Below are 18370 nucleotides of genomic sequence, written 5' to 3' on the forward strand. Positions count from 1 at the left end.
AAAGATGGCGAGGGCAGGTCCCCATTTTTGCTCTTGGCTGTCCTCAGCAACTTCAGTCAGCCTGCCCAAGGCACGCTCTTGACCGCTGTTACCTCTTCAGTCTTCACTCTATGGCAGAGGAACCCAGGAAGAACAAGCAGCTGTAGCAGCTCCCCCACCCCCTCCCTCACCTCCTGTGACAAGCTGCTCCTCCTGGGGAGGAAAAAAGTCACCTTTTCTTCTGCAGATCCTTCCAGCTGGCACCAGGCCCCCAGTATTAGCTCAGCACACGCACTGGTAGTCACCCTATACTCCAGTATGGGGTGTCTACCAGCGCCCATGCCTGAGAGCATGAGAAAAGCAGGTGCAATCTCTCAAGAGAGGCATGGGTTTTTTCCTCAAAAAAAAAAAAAAAAGTTTATCTGCAGCATCCCTTTGGGATTGGAAGCATATGTGCCCTTTTGCCACTAGTTTGAGGGACAGCAGAAGATGATGGCACAGTACTGCCCATATTCTAAAACGATCCCCTAGAACTAGTTTGTTGGGGAAAATACTCTGTCAACAACAAAATAAAGCTCTTTGTGAGCATCTGAAGCTTACAATTAAGATGGTCTTTTTTTATTGCAGCTGGTTTAACATGATCATTTTCATAAATATAGAACAACTGCTCATGCACACATTGGCTGGAAATATACGGCTTGCACAGGAATGCAGGCAGAAGTCCCAATTTCATTCCCCACTGTGGCTTTGTCATGAAATCACTGTTGCTTTTACTTGCTCAATAACATGTTCCAGTCAGGTAGAGATTGATATAAACACTACAATGTATGTTATGCAAAGGTTTAATCAAGTAATTAAAATCCAAAGAGGGGAAGAAAGTAGAAAAAGCAGAAAAACTTCCATGGTTTTTAAAAGCAGGAACTCATGCTGGGAGAAAAAATTTGCTGCATAAAGACTACCTTACAATGCTGAAGTTCCCTTTATGTTAAATTGCTGGCAGATATTACTGAAAAATATTCAGCTTGTGCAGAAAACTAGAGAGCTAGGAAACAGCAAATTTGGGGGATTCTTTTTTTAACAGATTTATTTAGTAGTCAGACTAAGAGTTAACTATTGAAGCAGAAAATAATTAAATTTTCTTCATTACCTTTTTGTTTACTGGGTACATTCATTTCTATAGGTCAATGCAATAACCAAAGACTTCTGAAATTTACTTATTTTTCTAAACATTGTTTTACATTCAGAATGGCAAAAACTACTTGTGATTAGCCATAAGAAAGTTCACTGAATCTGAATTCAAATGCTCAGAACAAACCTTCATTGATACCTTAAGCTCTGCATGATGTGATGTGGCACATGAACAGAAAAAAATCTTGCACTCACAGCTCCGTGCCTTACAGCCACATGTGAGTGCCCCAAGTGGAACCTCCTCCTACACAGCGGTCATACAGTGACCTCCACAGACCTGCTGTGGTGACCAAGTGAATAGACACAACACACACACTGTATCTAATCCTGCTGACCCTGACTGCATTACAACTATGCAGTAAGCTTACTGTTACTAGTTTGGCAAATGCAGAATGCTCCAGCATAGTTTCTCCACTGCTTGCTCAAGTGGGCAGGAGATATTCAGAACCAGAACTTGCATCAAATCTCTCCTGTCTACAGGCTCCAGTCCTGTTCTCGTCTTTCACTGACCATTTATAATTTCTTCTTTCTCCAGAACACATTTTATATCCCACGCAGTGGAAAACATCTTAGGCTTCAAATCAAAAGTAGTATCAGTTTCATTAGACATTTAAAATAACGAGCAACTACTGTAGACAATCAACATAAAACACAGTTTATTACCAACCATTTGCCTAATTCACATGCAGACTGGTTTATATTAATGACACTGCATTTAAAATAGCTTGGTTAGCCTTTAACCTTAGTAGTATTGCTACAGAGCTGAAGCTACACTGGTTAATATAATTTGTTTTCATTTAGAGAAATGTGGTTTGGTAGGTACTGAACACTTCAGACTTTCCATAAAGAAATATTTATCCATTCTGTAACCTTTCTGCTGCACTCATCTTACCCACATGAACATTTAATCTGTAAATCCCATGTTTGAAGACTATATTCTCCTGAGCACATCAGTCAGGAGAAAACACTTGGAAACACAACAAATATAAAAAGATAACAAGGAAATAATACAAGATTACAGAAATAACTGAAGTATTCTCCTGTACTATTTCAAGCTAGAATACTGAAGCCTTAAATAATTCCCACATTTTAGCACTGACACAGAACTGCCATACACAAAGTATATAAGCACAAGGAAAAGCTGTTTTGCAAGAGGTAGAAAAGGTTTTATAAAATATTTAGGCACAATTCTTAGCAGTTTTAAAAGCCATCAGAAAGTTACAAAGTAATAATGACCACTATACATGTATTTGTACAAGTTCTGTTTATTTTTACCCTTCAGAATAAAAGTATATTTCATGCACTCTCATATAATCTTTTTTCTCCTATATTGTTGGCAAACTGTTTTTCTCCTATATTGTATGTGACTACACAGGTTTTACAGGCTCTCAGGATGTCTTATCACCAGAAGTTAAACAGAAAAACAGATACACTATTATTTAATGTTTTTTCAAGAGAAGCAAGGAAATGCAAATGCTGTTTGTATAGGTTCATGTATCAAAGAACAGAGAATCACACATAAAATCCATAAAAATATTACTAGTTCTTTTGGTTTACTCCCACCTCAATGAAGAAGAGAGCTTTTAGAAGTGAACTTTTTTAAAACACAAATTTTCACAAACATTTGCTTTACAGTGCAGTGGTTATACTCAAATTTTCCCAATACCCATAAATCAGAATACCAAGATCACTACATTTACCATGAGCTAAGAGACATTCACTTAGTGTCAGTTCAAACAGATGCTTTCCTTGACCTAAAGTATGTAAGGCTTTATGGGCAACAAGTTCTTATCAACTTGCTTTATTCCTGTCTCAGCTTTTTTTTTTTTTTTTTTTTGCTCATTTTACTTCTTCTCTTGGTCTTTTTCTGCATCCAGAAGCGCTGAACGGATTCCTAGTTTCTTCAGCTCTTCTACAAGATCTCCATTCTGATGCATCTGGAGGAGTATATCACAGCCACCAACAAATTCACCATTGAGGTACACTTGTGGGATGGTAGGCCAGTTGGAGTAGTTTTTTATTCCTGAATAAGAAAAAACAAAATTATTAGAGGTGTCCCCTCTTTCCTAATAGAATGGTATTTTAAAAGGAATGCATTGCTTCCACCTGACTCTACCACTGATATTCCAATTTCTTTCCCATAAAGGCAAAAATATATCTGTGTAACAGAAGCACTATCAGAAAAAAAAAAAAAAAAAAAAAAAAAAAACTGTGTTAGAGTTAGGTTTGTTTCTCACCCCAACTCAAAGATGTGGGCTGAAAGATATGGAGTCAGCTCCTATACTGACTTCAAGCAGGAACTGGAAAAACACCACAACTCTTTTTACTCCCAACAAGAAAACATGACTCTTTCAATCAATTACAGAAAAGAGAAGTATTGAAAAATACCGAGAACTGTTTACTTTCTGTTATATTTCCCGGAGGGACTTTAAAATATGTTATACTCTTACTGAACTCATACAGTTACACTTATTCCTGCAATTTCAACTGCAAGATACATTTGCCCCTGTAAAGGCCTTATGAATTTCAAATTGCTTTATCTTTCAATGCCAGACCTTACAGCACATGGGAGGGGCACAAAGGCTGAAATCTCTTTAAAAGTGCTCATTTAACAAAACACAGCTCAAGTCACAATTATGAAGTACAGAATTAAAGTTTAAAACCATACTTCACAGAAGGCAAATGTAAGACCACCCAAAAATACACTGATCAGCTGATACACACTGAAACCAGCTTGCACTTAGACATCACAAGAAATTACACAAGAATCTTTGTATCTAATTTGTCACTTTTTAAATGACCCTTCGCACAAAGCCATTATATCTGTGGCAGAGGAACAAGCTAAAACCTACTGCTGCCTATTTTTATAACACAACCACAAGCATTTGATTAGATGACAAGATTTGAATTCAATATTTTTATGTATTTTCAACATGCAGTTCCTGGAATTTTTCCAACAAAGGCATGAAAGCCCATACAGCAAACTTAAGCCTATAGAGACACCTTTTCAGAACATCTGAGCCCACTCACCTTGGAAGCCGACCCCCAACAACAAATAGTAGACCTGAGTACCTGATAGCACAAAAGAACTTGTTTTCTCCTTAGAAAACATTTTAGTCTCTGGAGACTAAAAAGGCAAAATCCAAAATACTCAAGGTAAAAAAATTACTATGTAAGGAAATTATGCTTGTTTATTGGAACTTAACCCACTTTATTTTTTAATAAATATTTGTAAGTGGAAAAATATACAGTGGGATTGTTACTTTTATGTATAAAAGATGCAATATAGCTAATAATTCCCCTTAGCAAAATACAACATGCTTTAAAAATCCAATAAAATAATAGTAACCTAGAAAAAAAGATTGTTGTGACCAAGTGTTCCTCACAGCTACATATGTCAGCTAAGAGATTTTATTCTGACTTCAGATTTTGTGCATGGACAACCAATGTTTTGTAAGCCCAAAACAGAAAGTTTAGCATATAAATCAAGGCCAAAGGTAACCCATAACCATCTAACCTCCATCATCATCACTTGTTATTTCTTCCTTAGTTTGCAGAACTTTTTAGCTTTGATGTCAACTTGCACTTAGCAATACTTTTCTTAAATGCTCTTTGGCCTTTGAGTACTCCAAACTGCTTAAACTGCCCTAAATATCTTTTAACCCACCAAAGTTTCAATGAAAAACTGTGTTCCATTATTAAGACATGCCTAAGGATAACCCTGGTCAAAGAGGCACTAGAGATATGAAATAAGGCTCATTTTCCTAAGATACTGCAATGCTAAACATGAATTGAGAACCAAGGGTTCTGCATAATAAAACTTCTGCTAACGAGCATTCCAAGGTAATATTTACACCAATAATTCTTTCACAGAAATATTTTCTTCAAGGACCCAACTGCACACACATACAAGCACTGATAGTACTCTCAAGGACCTATCCAGCTTCAGATAAAAATAAGAATACCATCAAGCCCATTTGCTCTGTGTGCTTCATTTCACGTGCTGGACAAGCTGCTTTAAATGCCTCAGTGCTGAGGCTCTCCCAGGTCACAAACCCAACGCTCCCTCCACTGGGCACCCAAGCCTCAGCCCAGGGCAGCAGCTACTGACACTGCTGCACTGGTGGTACAGCAAGTCACCTGGGCTGTGCTTGCTGCACTCAGGTGCATGTTTGTGATGTTTCTTTTGGACATCCCAAGGGATTTCCATCCCCCTCTCTGCAGACTGGCTCCCCGCTGTACTTCAGAGGCTGCAGCTTCTGCTCTGGACCGCTGTTTACTTTGGAAAAACACACTCCACAGGTCAGGGCTGCAGTCTGACAGCTCTGGTGGCATATTTAAGGTAACTGTGAAAACAGGATCGGTGCAAAGAGCTACTGAAATGGTACCCAGCACACTCCCACTCCCTCCCCAGCTCCAGACACCAATCCTCATCCTCTCTTGGCAGCATTAGCACTAATGAAGGATGGGCCGCATCAAAGAACTGAATCAAGCAACACTCATTCCTGCTCCACCATACTTGCTCCAGAAAAGCAACACATTTTCATGGATATCACAGAATCATTAAGGCTGGAAAAGACCTCTAAGATCATCAAATCCAACTGTTAACTCAGCAATATCATTTACCAGTAAACCATACCCCCAAGTTTCATATCCACATGCCTTTGAAACACTTCCAGGGATGGAGATTCCAACACTTCCCTGTGCAGCCTATTCCAAAGCCTGAGTACCATTACCACTGATACAAGCTTTTCTGAGGGAAGGCTAGCCAAGGGTGGGAGAAAGGATCAAGAACAATTGCTAGCAGCAGATAGTGTAGAGACAGCAATGAAAATAATCTGAGGATTAACTACCCCAACAGTTTAAACCACCAATTTTCTAGTATCTAATCCCAAACATCTCTGCCTCAGTGACTAAACCAGTCTAACACTGTCCATCAGCTGAGAGCCCACTTAGAGAAACCTGAATTGCCATGGAGCCCAAGAGAGTGCCAAGGTCTTTTAGACCAGCTTTGATAAGGAAGGATTTGTGTCAGGGAAGTGTATCTTCAGCTCAAGTTCAGATAGGTCACATGAAGTACCAATAACTTTAGTTTCACAGATCTGAGTTTTAAGATAAAGAGGCAAGCAGGGGAGTTGTTTTAGCTTTACAGCTTGCCATATTTTAGCACAGTGTATGTTTCACCAATTGAAATATAACTAGCTAAAAATAAGGTGTTTCAATAGATACAGGCAAGAAACCAACAAGCAATTCAGACATGCCTGAATTACCCTTTCTCCAACAGCCTGCCCCTACTACAAATATAGAAGCACACATACATTCAAACGCTGAAGTTAGGTTCAGGTGAACACAAAGCTGGTGGCCAGGTCTCATACAGCGACCTCCTTGCAGATCACTCTTTTGCTGGTGTACTTGAGACTTCCATAGCTAAAGGTTCCACACTCCCTCTCTAGCCCCCATGCAGTGCAGATTAGGTTCACAGAGAGAGCCTAGGAAAGGCTCAGATGCTGCATATCTAAATGTTTGGCACTCGAGGCCAGATCCTGGCCTTCAGGCAGTCACTGCTGAAATACAGTTGGCAACTTAGACAACTACAACTCTGAGCAGCCCCGTCCTCTCCTCTGTCAGAGATTGACACGCACAGAAGCAGGCACATCCTGGCTTTTTAGGGTGCAGTAGGTAATACAGTTGAAGCAGTACAAGAATTCTGCTGTGGCTGTGTCATTCTCCAACTCTTCAAAGCTCTGTTCTTTGTGCTGGCTCTGGCACTCAGCTCACCGTACAAACTGCTGCTTCAACTTGCAGGCCCGGTGATCCAGTGAATAAAATGAGCTGGCCCTCCGCATAGTTGGACAGGTGCCAAAGCTGGTGCATGGAAAGGACCAGAACAACTCCTTTAAGCACCTGAGAACCAGCAGGATATTGTGCAAGGATACACTCCGTAACTGCATTCTAAGTAGCTTAGATACTGGAGGACTTGATCAAGACTAGTTTCAATTTAAAGCTCTGGTAGCTAGGAGGACAATAACCTCTCTCATTGCCTAGCAGAAGCCTGAGTTCACGTGGAGGAAAAATTTAATTTACACAGAAAGAAAATACTACCTATTCACATGGTCAAGTGCTCAGAGACCATAACTTATAAAGGCACTGCTCATTCAGAAGCTCACGAAAGCCCCCACAACCAAAAGTGAAATGCTGATGGTTTGATTTCGGGGTTTTGTTTCCTCCTTTTTAGTTTATGAGTGGTGAGAAGAGATAAAAGTTTGTTCTAGTAAACTGTACAATTAATAGATTCAGCTATGTAAACAAAGTTTAGAAAATTACCATGATTTGTTCACTTGCAAAGGCAGAGGAAGATTTACTTAAACATAATCAACCTTCATTAACAAAAGATGTCCTTACACAAAAATTTCAGTATCTAAGCTTTTATACCATACCAGCTATTATAGTTGTGAATTGAAAAGCAAACAAGGACTGGAAAAACCAGCCTTTTAGCTAAGAGCTAATGAAAAACTGAGTTAGTCAGATGACACCAAAAACAAAGGAGAACAAAGTCACCTGATACATGCCAACATGTGGCTTTACAGCATATTTTAGTGTATTGTGGGTAAGAACTGTTAATGCCTCACACATACAAGACTAATTACTATGTACTTGCATGTCGTTTTTTGTTTTAAAACTTTCTCAAATAACCACATAAAACCTCAAAAATCAGCTATGCTCATTGAAGAGGGAAAGATGAAAAGCATTACCAGAACAGATTACTAGCTTTCCACAACTGGCAAAAAAGCCTTATATAGAATAACTACTACCACTTGTACAGTAATGGTGAAACTATTACTAAGTATGTCTTGTGCAAATGATTAGCATAAATTTGTACTTTATTAAGAGAATCCCAGCAGACAATACCAGCTGGGAATCAAGTAGTACAAGTACAAGCCATACATGAAATTTCACCTGATAATGAAGTATTTCAGGGGTCTTTAATGCAGCTCTCTATCTCTGAAGCAGGCAAGGCAGTGTGGCACAAAGAGGCCAATCTCCAGTCATCACCCCGCACACACAACTGTGCTCTGCTGATAACTGAGACCTCTTGAACACGAGGAGGGTCACAAAAACCAAACCAGGGCCTTTGGGCAGCAACCTCAATGGCACATCTCTGCGATACACTTCTAACACCCAAACAGAATCACAGAATTACTTAGGTTAGAAAAAACCTCTGAGATCATCGAGTCTAACCCATGACCGAATACCATCTTGTCAACCGGACCATGCCACTAAGTGCCAACTCCAGTCTTTCCTTAATCATCTCCAGGTTCGGTGACTCCAACACCTCCCTGGGCAGCTCATCCCAATGCCTAATCACCGTTCCTGTGAAGAAAGCCCTTAGGATCCAACCTAAAGCTCCTCTGGCATAACTTACAACTGTCCTCTCGTCCTGTCGCTTGTTGCCTGGGAGAAGAGGCCGATGCCCACCTGGCTACCGCCTCCGTTCATGCAGTTGTAGAGAGCAAGGTCGCCCGTATCATGCACCACGGCACTCCTCCAGGTTAAACACCGCCAAACTCCCTCAGCCGCTCCTCCCAGGACACGGGCCCCAGACCCTTCCTCAGCTCCACTGCCCTTCTCCCCACGATGCTGACCTCGTTAAAAGATAACAGAGCCCCAGGCAGGTTACAAGTTACAAGCAGACAGGAGCCGCTCCCACAGTGCCCGAGGTCAGGGGCGCTAAGACAAGCCCGACCTCCCGGCAGCCCCCGAGGGCCCCTCCCCCAGGGGAAGCGGCCCCGGCTCTGCCCCCCACCAGGAGCCGGCTTGGGCTGCGCGGGCCCCGGGCAGGCGGCACCCAGAGGTGACCCCGGCGCTGACCTTGGCGGAGGTCGGGGTCCTGCAGCACGTCGTGGGCGCGGTAATCCTCCACGCCGTGCAGCCGCAGGATCTGCACCACGGCGTTGCTGAAGCCGCAGAGCGGCTGCGCCGGGCTGCCCTTCATGAACACCACCACCGGGTGCTCCCGCACCAGCCGCTCCACCGCCTCCCGCGACCCCGAGCCGCCGCCGCCGCTCTCAGCCCCGCCGCCGTCCCCGGCCGCCTGGCTGAGCGGGCGCCCGGCCCGGCCCCGCAGAGCGGCGGCGGCTCCGATCCGCCACGCCGCCCGCACCGCCGCTCTCATCGCCCCGCCGCCGGCACCGCCGCACCGCGCCCGCAGCGCCCGCCCATTGGCGCACGACGCGACGGGCCGCCGGAGAGCTCCCTCCGCATAGGCGCACGCACCTGCCAATCAGCGCCCTCAGCCAATAGCGCTGGGATACAGAGCGACCTGTCCCGCCCAGCAACCCTGAGGTGGCTCCGCTTTCCTAGGGGAGGGAACAGAGCGGCTGCGGCTGCATTGGGAGAGCAACCTGTCAATCCAGCGTGCCCCGACTAGTCCCGCCCTCCCGCGGACGCGATTGGTCAGGCGGCCCCGGGGCGGGGCTCCTCGCGGGATGCTCGGGGGCGATTGGCGGGACGCTCCTTCCGTTTCCGGGTAGCGGCCGCACGCGTGCGGCGCTGCTGGTCCGCCCGCCCGGGCCCTGCGCCATCGCCGGCGTGGACGGGCCGCGCTTCCCCTCCTGCGGCCCCGCCGTCGGCTCCGCGGGGAGCGCTGAGCAGCATGGCGGGGCGGCGTTGCTGGGCGGCCGCTGCTGTGCTCAGCCTCTCCCTTCGGGCCTGGGGGCCCTCGAAGACCCCGGGCCGTGCCGGCGCCGCCGGCCCTCGGGCGGGGTCTCGGTTTTATCTCGCTGGCCCTTTGGTGGTGCAGGCGGTGGCGGAGTTCCCTCGGGCCAGGGCTGGCTAAGGGTCAAGGCAGATCCCGGGAGAAGGGGCTGATGGAGCCGGGCTGCGCTGGAGCGCCGCGGGGTGAAGCCGCGGTGCTAAAGCGCGCTCGGGGGCGCGAGTGGCAGCGGGGCGGCCGCTCTCGGGCGAGCAGCGCCGTTCACTCGGCGCCTTCTGCCCTCTTGGGCGGCGGAGGCTGTATGTGGGCAGCTGGCAGACTGCTGCATGGCTCTGTCTCCTTGCTGGCTTTGGCTGTGTCCGGGGACCGATTTGACTGCGTTCGGTTTCCCGGGTTCGGTTGATTTTTGGTGGGATAAAGCAGGCGGATTGTCCCTGAGAAAGGAGCGGTGCTTTGCGTGCTCGGGTGTGGTGCTGAGAGGGGAGACCCGAGTAGTTTTTGCACAGCTTGACCCGTCACCCGAGCAGCTGGCAGGGGTGGCAGTGGGTTGGAAAATGGGAGCGCGATTGGGCTGGCTGCCTTCGCGGAAGGCTGGTTCAGTCGGTGCTGGAGCAAGGACAGAAGTGCCTGATGTCAGCCAGAGGAGTGCTGGATTTGGAACGTGTCCTGTGCAGCCAGCTTTGCTCACTCTCCTGGGCTGATGCCGAATTCTTTCCAAGAACTTGGAGCACAGTGTGGCGGTCTCCTAAAGCAGCAGGGCCTATCCTGTAAGTAGAAGAAAATCTTGACGAGTTTTCCTCTGTACTAAAATGCAGTCTCTCACGAAAAATAAGTCACAACGCATTTTGAGTGCTAATTTATATTGCAGCTGTACCATCTGGACTTTTAGTATATTAATGATCATCTGTCATATTTATATTTGTAAGGAAAAGAACTTTAACTGTCCAGTTTTGTTCTTATGAGAGCTTTGCAGACCACCTTGTTTTCAGCATTCAGAAGAGTGCTTGCCTAATTCTTGTTTTTTTGTGGAATCCAGTTGATGCCTGAGTGACAACTTTGTTTTAATTTTTTTGAAGCCACCCTCAGGATCGCTTCTGTTGCCGTGTATTTAAATTTGTTAAGAACAGATTCCGAAGGGAATTGTTGCAAACTTGCCCTTTGTCTTCCCATGTGAATAGGTTATGAATAACTACAGTGTTGCTGCAGTATTTAAAAGTAGATGTATTTATGAGGAAACACTTTTAATCTGAATTCATATGTTGCTGATTGATACCATGTATTTTGTAAGTTAGTATGTTTTGCTTTCAACAAAACATCACAAACCAGGCTCAGCCATGGTGATTAAGCCACCGAGGAGTGTTTGCTTTCTGTGGTTTATATGTTGTGATTAACATGGTGAAGGTTGTGAAGTATGAAAAAAAATATGTCCTGTGGGTGCTAGATGGAACTACAGTAACTTATGCAGAGCAAAAGTATGCTTTCCTATTTGTTGGACTGTTTCAATATACAAAGACATAACACGTGTTAAATGTAATATCCCAAGGGGTCTCTTTTGTTATTTTAATCCAAAGACTCCTGCCACTTTTAGATCCTGCAGAATCAAAGTGGAATTAAATAAAAATTGATTGACAAAAAAGATATCTTTTTATTCTTAAAGACAGCTAGGTGTTTTCTTTCAATGAAATATTGGGTAAGAACAGAATACTGTGGTATTTGCCTTCCTGAATTTTGTCCTAGCTATTTCTACAAAGGGATGGTTCACTAAAAATAAGTAACATAAAAACATCAGACCCAAGTTTAATAAACCCTTGTGAGTATATATTCTTTCAGAAATCATGTAACCACAGCTGTAGTTTAATCCTCTGTAGTCTAAGAGGTGCCCTTGGTTGTTGGTACCCTGGGCATACCAGGCTTGCAGAGAGAGCAGCAGCGTGAGGAAGCCGAGGCATGGCTGTCAGAGCGCAGCAGCAGTATGCGCAATATTCCTCCAACAGTTGCCACTCTGTTGCCACGGAGGTAATGACTTTGCCCGTGTCATTATTGATCTGTCAACAGTAAGAGCAATTTTGCAGTCTGATATTGTTTAGCAAATAGAGTAACGTCTGCTGAACACTGAAAAAACTGCTATAAAATGCTGGAAAGCTTCTCAGAACTCTTGTGTACTATGTTAAACAGAAGTACTGAATTTGTAGTTACTGTGGTTTTCTGAGATTGGCCTATGAGATATTAAGCTTAACAGAATGCTTTTTAATAAAATATTTAGTATGGTCAAATACTTTTGAATTATGCAATATGCAGCACTCAAATAGAGGGTAAACACTTTCCCCTACTGATAAGACTTAAAACAGTTTGTCCATGTACACTCTAGAAACAGATAATTATGTTTCCAGGTCCCATCTTCTATTAGCCTAAGTGAAACTTCTTATGTTTTCCAGATAATGATGTAAATCATCTCTTCAGAAGAAGCATTAATGGGATTTGCATAAGACTCCTGACATTTTGCTGATGTTCCTGTTAGAAGACCTATCACCTCATTTTGAAATAAAGCATTAATAAAAGCACCAGTATTCAAACTTCAGGGTTTAAATGCTCAAAGTCAGTCATAAACTGGGTTAACTTCAGACATTCTGCTGCAGAACAAAATTATGATTTATAAATTTGTGGTTTGTTCTCACATATTGTACAAGGAGATGGACATACAAGAATGATGCTGTCAGCAAAAAGGTTTTTATTTCTTTTTAAAAAGGGGAGGGCTAAGTTAGCTAGTGAGAAAGAAATGTCTCATTTCAGCTTATCAGAACAGGACACACCTTCCTGTTCAAGTCCGATATCTCTGTGTCATTCTGAGTTGTGATAGTGACTGAAAATGAAGTTCCTTCCTGTGCCCTAACAATTGAGCTCTATTTAGGTGGGGTTTTTTTTGTTCATTGAAGTTTTTAAGTGGGATAGCTTGAGCTCCAGCTGTTTTGCATGCCAGGTAAATAATCTCAAGTGTACCATCATGGTCACATATGGCAGCATCAACACATCCTCAGTTTTGAGAGCATTTTGAATGTTTAAAATGTCCTTGCAGTTCTGGGCTGCTTAAATCGTGAACACTGAAAACACATCTGTGAAATGTTCCTGGTTATTTTGGAAATATGCTAGTTTTAAAAAGTTGTGCAACAAGCAGCAGAAACATAGAAATGCTGTGGGGGTTTTACAGGGAAACTGACATTTTGAAATTTGAACTGTACCTAACTTCCTGTTTTGGGTCTAACCTGGAGATCTATAAGCAAGTTAGTTTCTGAACTGGATAGGTAATTAAATAATATCCATGGATTGATGGCATATTCCTAAGAGAGTGTTTGCGTTAGCCTTAAAATACAACATTCCATTTCATAATTGAGAGAGGTGAAGAATATTTACAAAGTGACCTGTATCAGTTTAACTGATGGGGATAAACATGACCTAAGGCAGATTTTGATTTAAACCATGTAAAGATACCTTTGGCAGAGAGGGTTCATGGTAATGATCCAAGGAGAAATGTCTGAGCCCCACATTTAACAAATAGAATGGAAGGTCATGTTCAGGCTTGAATGTGGACCTTTAAATGAGGCACTCTTTAGACTTCATTTACTTCTTTAATGACACTGATATCATTGTGTGCCTCTTGGCACTGAGCTTTGTGAGTTGTGACACTCTCTTGAAGCAAGGACAAGTAGTATGACCTCTGTATTAGAGGAGCAGATTTATTTGGGGTAAGCAAGCTGCTTGCAACTGTTCTAGCATATGAAAATCTGTTAGATCCTTGTTTTGGATTTGCAGATGGTAGTGGTTCTTGAGTCTTTCAGTATTACAGAGGAAGCATAATTTTATATGTATCTATTTCCATGCAGAACTAAGAAATACTGCTTCAAATGACAACACCTCTGGCCTCTTTTCATCCAGGAGTTAGGAGTGCTAAAATCTTTGATGGGCCTTAGAAAAAGATTGGGCAAGCACAAGAAGAAAATTGATCTGCCAAATATAAAGACACCATTATGGTATCAAGTCCTGGGCCATAGAAGGCTGGGTATCACAGCATATGCCACAGTGGAGACAGCCACAATATACAGAGTGTCACCATACAATTTCATAAAGCTTCAACCCAAACAGAGTAACACCATACCGCTTTAGAAGGCTTCAATCATCTGCTCATGCAGAGTAATATCACACCACCTCAGAAGGTTGCAAGTGTGTGCTCATCTTGTTTAGCCCAGCCTTTTCTACCCCTCGTGTTCACGCAGTGCACCTGTGTGCCCTCTGTTTCTTTGGTGGTTGCTCAGTGCACCTGGGCACTCCATGGCTCATTGCTGTCAATGCTGCTCACCTGCTTCTCGCAGCTGTACCCACTGGATGAGGCTTCTCAAATACCACAAACTGTTCCTACAGCTAGCGAGTGGGGTTGGAACTATGTGCGTGTCCTGTTCTTTGCTCCCTGTGCTCGCTTTTGTCCTGTGTCACGGAAACAGGGTCTTGGTCTCTGGTATGGTAATTTGTACAGCTGTAATTTACTTAAAGTGCTGGAAGTGTCTTGGCCTTTAGTAAGGCTGGGAAAACCCCGGGGCACTCAGTGCCCGTAAGAAAGATTCTTGTGCCCCAGTTAAGGTTTGCCATAATGTTCTGTCACAGCGGTGGTGACAGGGGTGCTTTCACTGGCTCAGTTTATTTTAAAAACGTGCAGGTGCAGTGAGGCACAAGAGCATCTGCGATTATCGTGCGTGTCGTGACCACGAGGGGGCCCTGGCAGCTTCGGTCTGGCTGAGCCCGGAGTTCCACACTGGCACAGGGGCAGGGCTGATTGCTTGGTGCCTCAGTGGTTACATCCCTTCTTGTTCAGCACTTCTGAATTACCTCTTCTATATATTTATTTTTTATTACAGTATTTTGCTATGTAATTTTGAGAAATGCATCTTGTTACAAAAACTCAACACTAGCCATTTGTTCTCCTCTGTGGCAGAAGACAGTACCAAGCATGTCATCACTTGTGAGTTTTCATCTGTATGAACCATTTACCCAAGTACAAGAGTTTTGCACACATCACTGTATTTCTAAAGTAGAAGGAATTGGTGTGAAGAATCTTAATGATAAGGTTTTTTGTATATCTTATTGGTACTACAATGTTTCAATAAAGATTTTCTTTCTCTACACACTCTTTATTCTTTCATTTTTTCTAGGAATGTGTGTTTGTGAAATCAATACCTGCTTTGAATTTGCTGTGCTTTAAATCCCTGCCTGCTGACCAGAGATACTGATGTCATGTGTATGTTAGAAGTGTCCATGAGTACAGTAAGACTATATTATCACTTGGTTAGCAGAGTTTTTATGTGATGTGAAAAACATCAGACCCAAACATGTAGCAGAAACATAAAATGGGAGAGGGGAAGTGGGTGGGTTGGGCATACTTGCATTTGTAATGTGTGGACTCAAAGATGAACAGAGTCATAGCATCTCTTGTGGGACGTAAAAATGCAAATTCTTAAAGGGGAGCCCAGAAACTCGAATTTTTAGATTGCTTCAATTAATAATAATAATAAAAAAACCTTGTAAAACCAGAAATAACAATATACAGATGAGGGAGGTTTTTTGTTTTGTTTTGTTTTTTTTTTTTTGGTTTTTTTTTTTTTTTTGATGTTCTAAAATGTTTTTATTCTGTTTTTGAAGTATGTGTATATTTTGAAAATCTGACTTTTCAAAGGATACTTCCAAATGCTGCATATAGATACAGTGATTTTCATTACTCTCACTGTGCAGATCCAGTGGTTTTATAACTGCATCACACAAACAGTTTTTTATGTGCTTTAGAGGGCAAGCAGTTCTTTCCCAGAACACGCAGCTTCTCCACAAATGCAAGCATATGCGTCTTTCCTAAATTTCCTTTAAAATAATTGCATGCTTTGTAATGCTTCCCTTTAAGTTAATTTCTTGCAATTCAGTGCTTGAAGTTTCCATCCTACAGTACTTTAAGTGTTTCCTCTTGAGTTCATAGTAGCCTTCTTCCCTTGCTAATATCCATGGCAGCTGAGATTGCTCCCCAGCCTCGACATAGCTAGCAACTTGCAGGATAAAGAACTTGGCCCTGAAAGTTGTGTGTCATTTAATTGTAGCAGTTCTTGGGCTTGTATAAAGGCCTGCTTTATAATCAGCTTGATTTCATTTTAAACAGACAAACAAAGGCATTTTCAGCCTGGGAAAAAACTGAGTTTCAGAACAATCACTTTCCTTGTCACAGTGATGCTCAGATCACTCTGAATCATCCTTGGACTCCCTTTCTTATCAGTAGCCCTTTTGCTCTTTGTTCACATCATACTATTCCATCCTTGCTAGTCCTGGGAGACAGGAGGAGACAAAAGTATACCCTCACAGCTGCTTTCTGTCACTGTACTTTAGTTTGAGACAATCAGAGTAAGTAGATCTGTGCTCTTTTTTAGTTTCATGCTTAACTGCTGTGGTGAATGATTTAAGGTCTATGTGCCATGGAAGGAAGAAAGTAAAACTAAAGACTTCCTAGACTGACAGTCCTTTAAACACTCGTATACAACAGTTTGGTGCAGTATCTTTCCCATCCCTTAAAAGACTGGATCTAAACAAAGTGTTCTACAAACCTATCATGTCTAGGAAAAGAGGGACTAATATTGGTGAAAGTGTAGCTCCAGACTACTGAGTCTCAGGGAAATCAGTATAACAAAACTGTGGTGGGAAGGGAAGCAAGGAATAATTGTAATTATGGAATGTCATATATCAACAGTTGTCTTTGCTCTCTTATTCAGGGGACTTCAGAAAATATTTTCTTAAATTAGTTGTTGGCAACTTCTATAATTTAAAAAAAATTGTGGAGAGTAGTAAGGAAGAAAACCTACTCCAGCTGAACTGGACACAGGAGATTTGGTTTCAAATCCTGATTTTCATGGAGTCTTGGCTTCCCCTGGCTCATTTGCTGAGTGCCAATGGGAGCATTGCTGTTAGTTACAAAAGTTAGCACCGCATCTTCCTAAACCTACAGCCTTCCATTTTGCTGCTGCTTCCTTCACACCTTCCAAGCACATCAAAGAGGCCCCCTTTAGATACTGGAAGGTGCTATAAGTTCTCCCTGGAGCCTTCTCTTCCATTATGACCCTGACTGTGTGTTGCTCAGTAAACTGCAGTGTGTTGCACCTGGCTGTGATAGTAATTGATCAGGACTGGACTTCTTGGCCAGCGTTGAGAGTCCATTGGATGTGAGCAGACTGAGTGTATCACACCATTTGTGAATTTGAAAATGTGGTAGTTCTTATTGAACATAATTGGAATTACAGTGTCCCATTTGCCCTGCATTTCTGTTCCTTAGAGTTGAATTTGCTCTCACTCAGAATAAGCTCAGCTTTCCCCAGCCCCTCTTGATATCTGAGGTCAGTTGGTATGGAAAGGATGTTATTTTTCTGCCAAATTTAATGCAAAAAAAAAAAAAAAAAAATTGGCTGAACTCTGAAAATGACAGGATGTCAGGACTGATCCAGTAGCACAAAGCTGCACTTTCCTGTGGAGGTAGTCAGTCTGTGCTTAGGTGTGAAGCCAAATCAGACAAAAGGTAGAGTCCAGCACATGCAGCAGGGAGAATATGAAATGCTGGGTTTAAGTCCATGCGGTCTCTGGGTGAATAAAAGACAGGAAGTTAGCCTGGTTTGCCAGTGTGGTCCTTGGCCTAGTGTTCCTGAGGGTATGTTGCTTTGGCATCAGATTTTAGAGTTCTTGATTCCTCACTAACTGAGGAGAGAGTTCTTGTGTAGCAACTCCCCCCACCACCCACAAAATCTTTCTCTCAAGCCATGTGAAACATCTTGTAGCTATAAAACAACACACAAAAAATGCTGAGAAGCTCCAATATTGAAACCTCTCATGCTAAAGATATGTCACTGGCATGCTGCACAGAAATGTTACTCTGTCAACAAATGCTGTCCCTCCCACCCTGACTGCCATGTGACTCATTATTTGAGTAACAATTTTGCATTGCTGTACCCAAGCAAACATAAAGGGAAACATCCTAATATCTTGTAATACTAGTTTGTCATCAGTTATGAGCACGAATAAATGGGTGTGTTACACTAATAAGAGAGAGCAGCTACCCTGCGGCATTTTAAGTGGTTCTCTGATACCCTACAGACATCATGCAGGCCCTCCTGTGTAGTAAACCATGCCAACACTTTTGTACTATTTGGTGCTTTCCACCCAGTCTCTTGGGTATTCTGCTCATCACAGGAAATGCCTGAAAATGCTATATATTCACTGACTAAATACTTGTGGTTTGGTTTATAGGCCAGGATAACTGCTTCTAAAAACATATTCCTTTTGTCCAAAGAAAGAGAGCTAGGGCTGCTGTTCTTTCCTTTTCAGAAGCCCTTCCACTCTTCCACACTGCTTGCAGTCATTCTAACCTCTTCTTTGTCATTTAGGTGTGGTTTGTGGGCAGCTATTTATTGTTCGAGTAATGCA

General features: G+C 42.9%; 1 protein-coding gene, 1 long non-coding RNA gene and 1 other non-coding gene across 3 annotated transcripts; 2 read left to right on the plus strand and 1 right to left on the minus strand.

Moving 5' to 3' along the window:
- Window positions 1–1801: 1801 nt before the first annotated feature.
- GLRX5 (glutaredoxin 5) lies at window positions 1802–9387 on the minus strand. The gene is made up of 2 exons (XM_068192501.1): window positions 9037–9387; window positions 1802–3190 (listed from the first exon to the last, which is right to left on the minus strand). The coding sequence occupies exons 1-2, from the start codon at window positions 9338–9340 to the stop codon at window positions 3012–3014; spliced, it is 483 nt and encodes a 160-aa protein (XP_068048602.1). The 5' UTR covers window positions 9341–9387; the 3' UTR covers window positions 1802–3011.
- A 39-nt stretch (window positions 9388–9426) lies between these two features.
- On the plus strand, window positions 9427–13686 carry LOC137475320 (uncharacterized). Its single transcript, XR_010999815.1, has 2 exons — window positions 9427–10647; window positions 12316–13686. It is a non-coding gene; the product is annotated as an uncharacterized lncRNA (long non-coding RNA).
- Window positions 11740–12012, plus strand: LOC137476710 (small Cajal body-specific RNA 13). The gene has a single exon (XR_011000545.1). It is a non-coding gene; the product is annotated as a small Cajal body-specific RNA 13 (non-coding RNA).
- Window positions 13687–18370: the final 4684 nt, after the last annotated feature.

The sequence above is a fragment of the Anomalospiza imberbis genome, chromosome 6 (assembly GCF_031753505.1).
Source record: "Anomalospiza imberbis isolate Cuckoo-Finch-1a 21T00152 chromosome 6, ASM3175350v1, whole genome shotgun sequence".
Lineage (NCBI taxonomy): Eukaryota > Metazoa > Chordata > Aves > Passeriformes > Viduidae > Anomalospiza > Anomalospiza imberbis.

What these genes read in the sequence shown, in the direction of transcription:
- GLRX5 (XM_068192501.1), bottom strand. Translation starts at nt 9,340, where the DNA reads ATGAGAGCGGCGGTGCGGGCGGCGTGGCGGATCGGAGCCGCCGCCGCT. An exon ending in GGACCCCGACCTCCGCCAAG is followed by an intron (nt 3,191 to 9,036) that starts GTCAGCGCCGGG and finishes TTTCTTATTCAG; the next exon opens with GAATAAAAAACTACTCCAAC.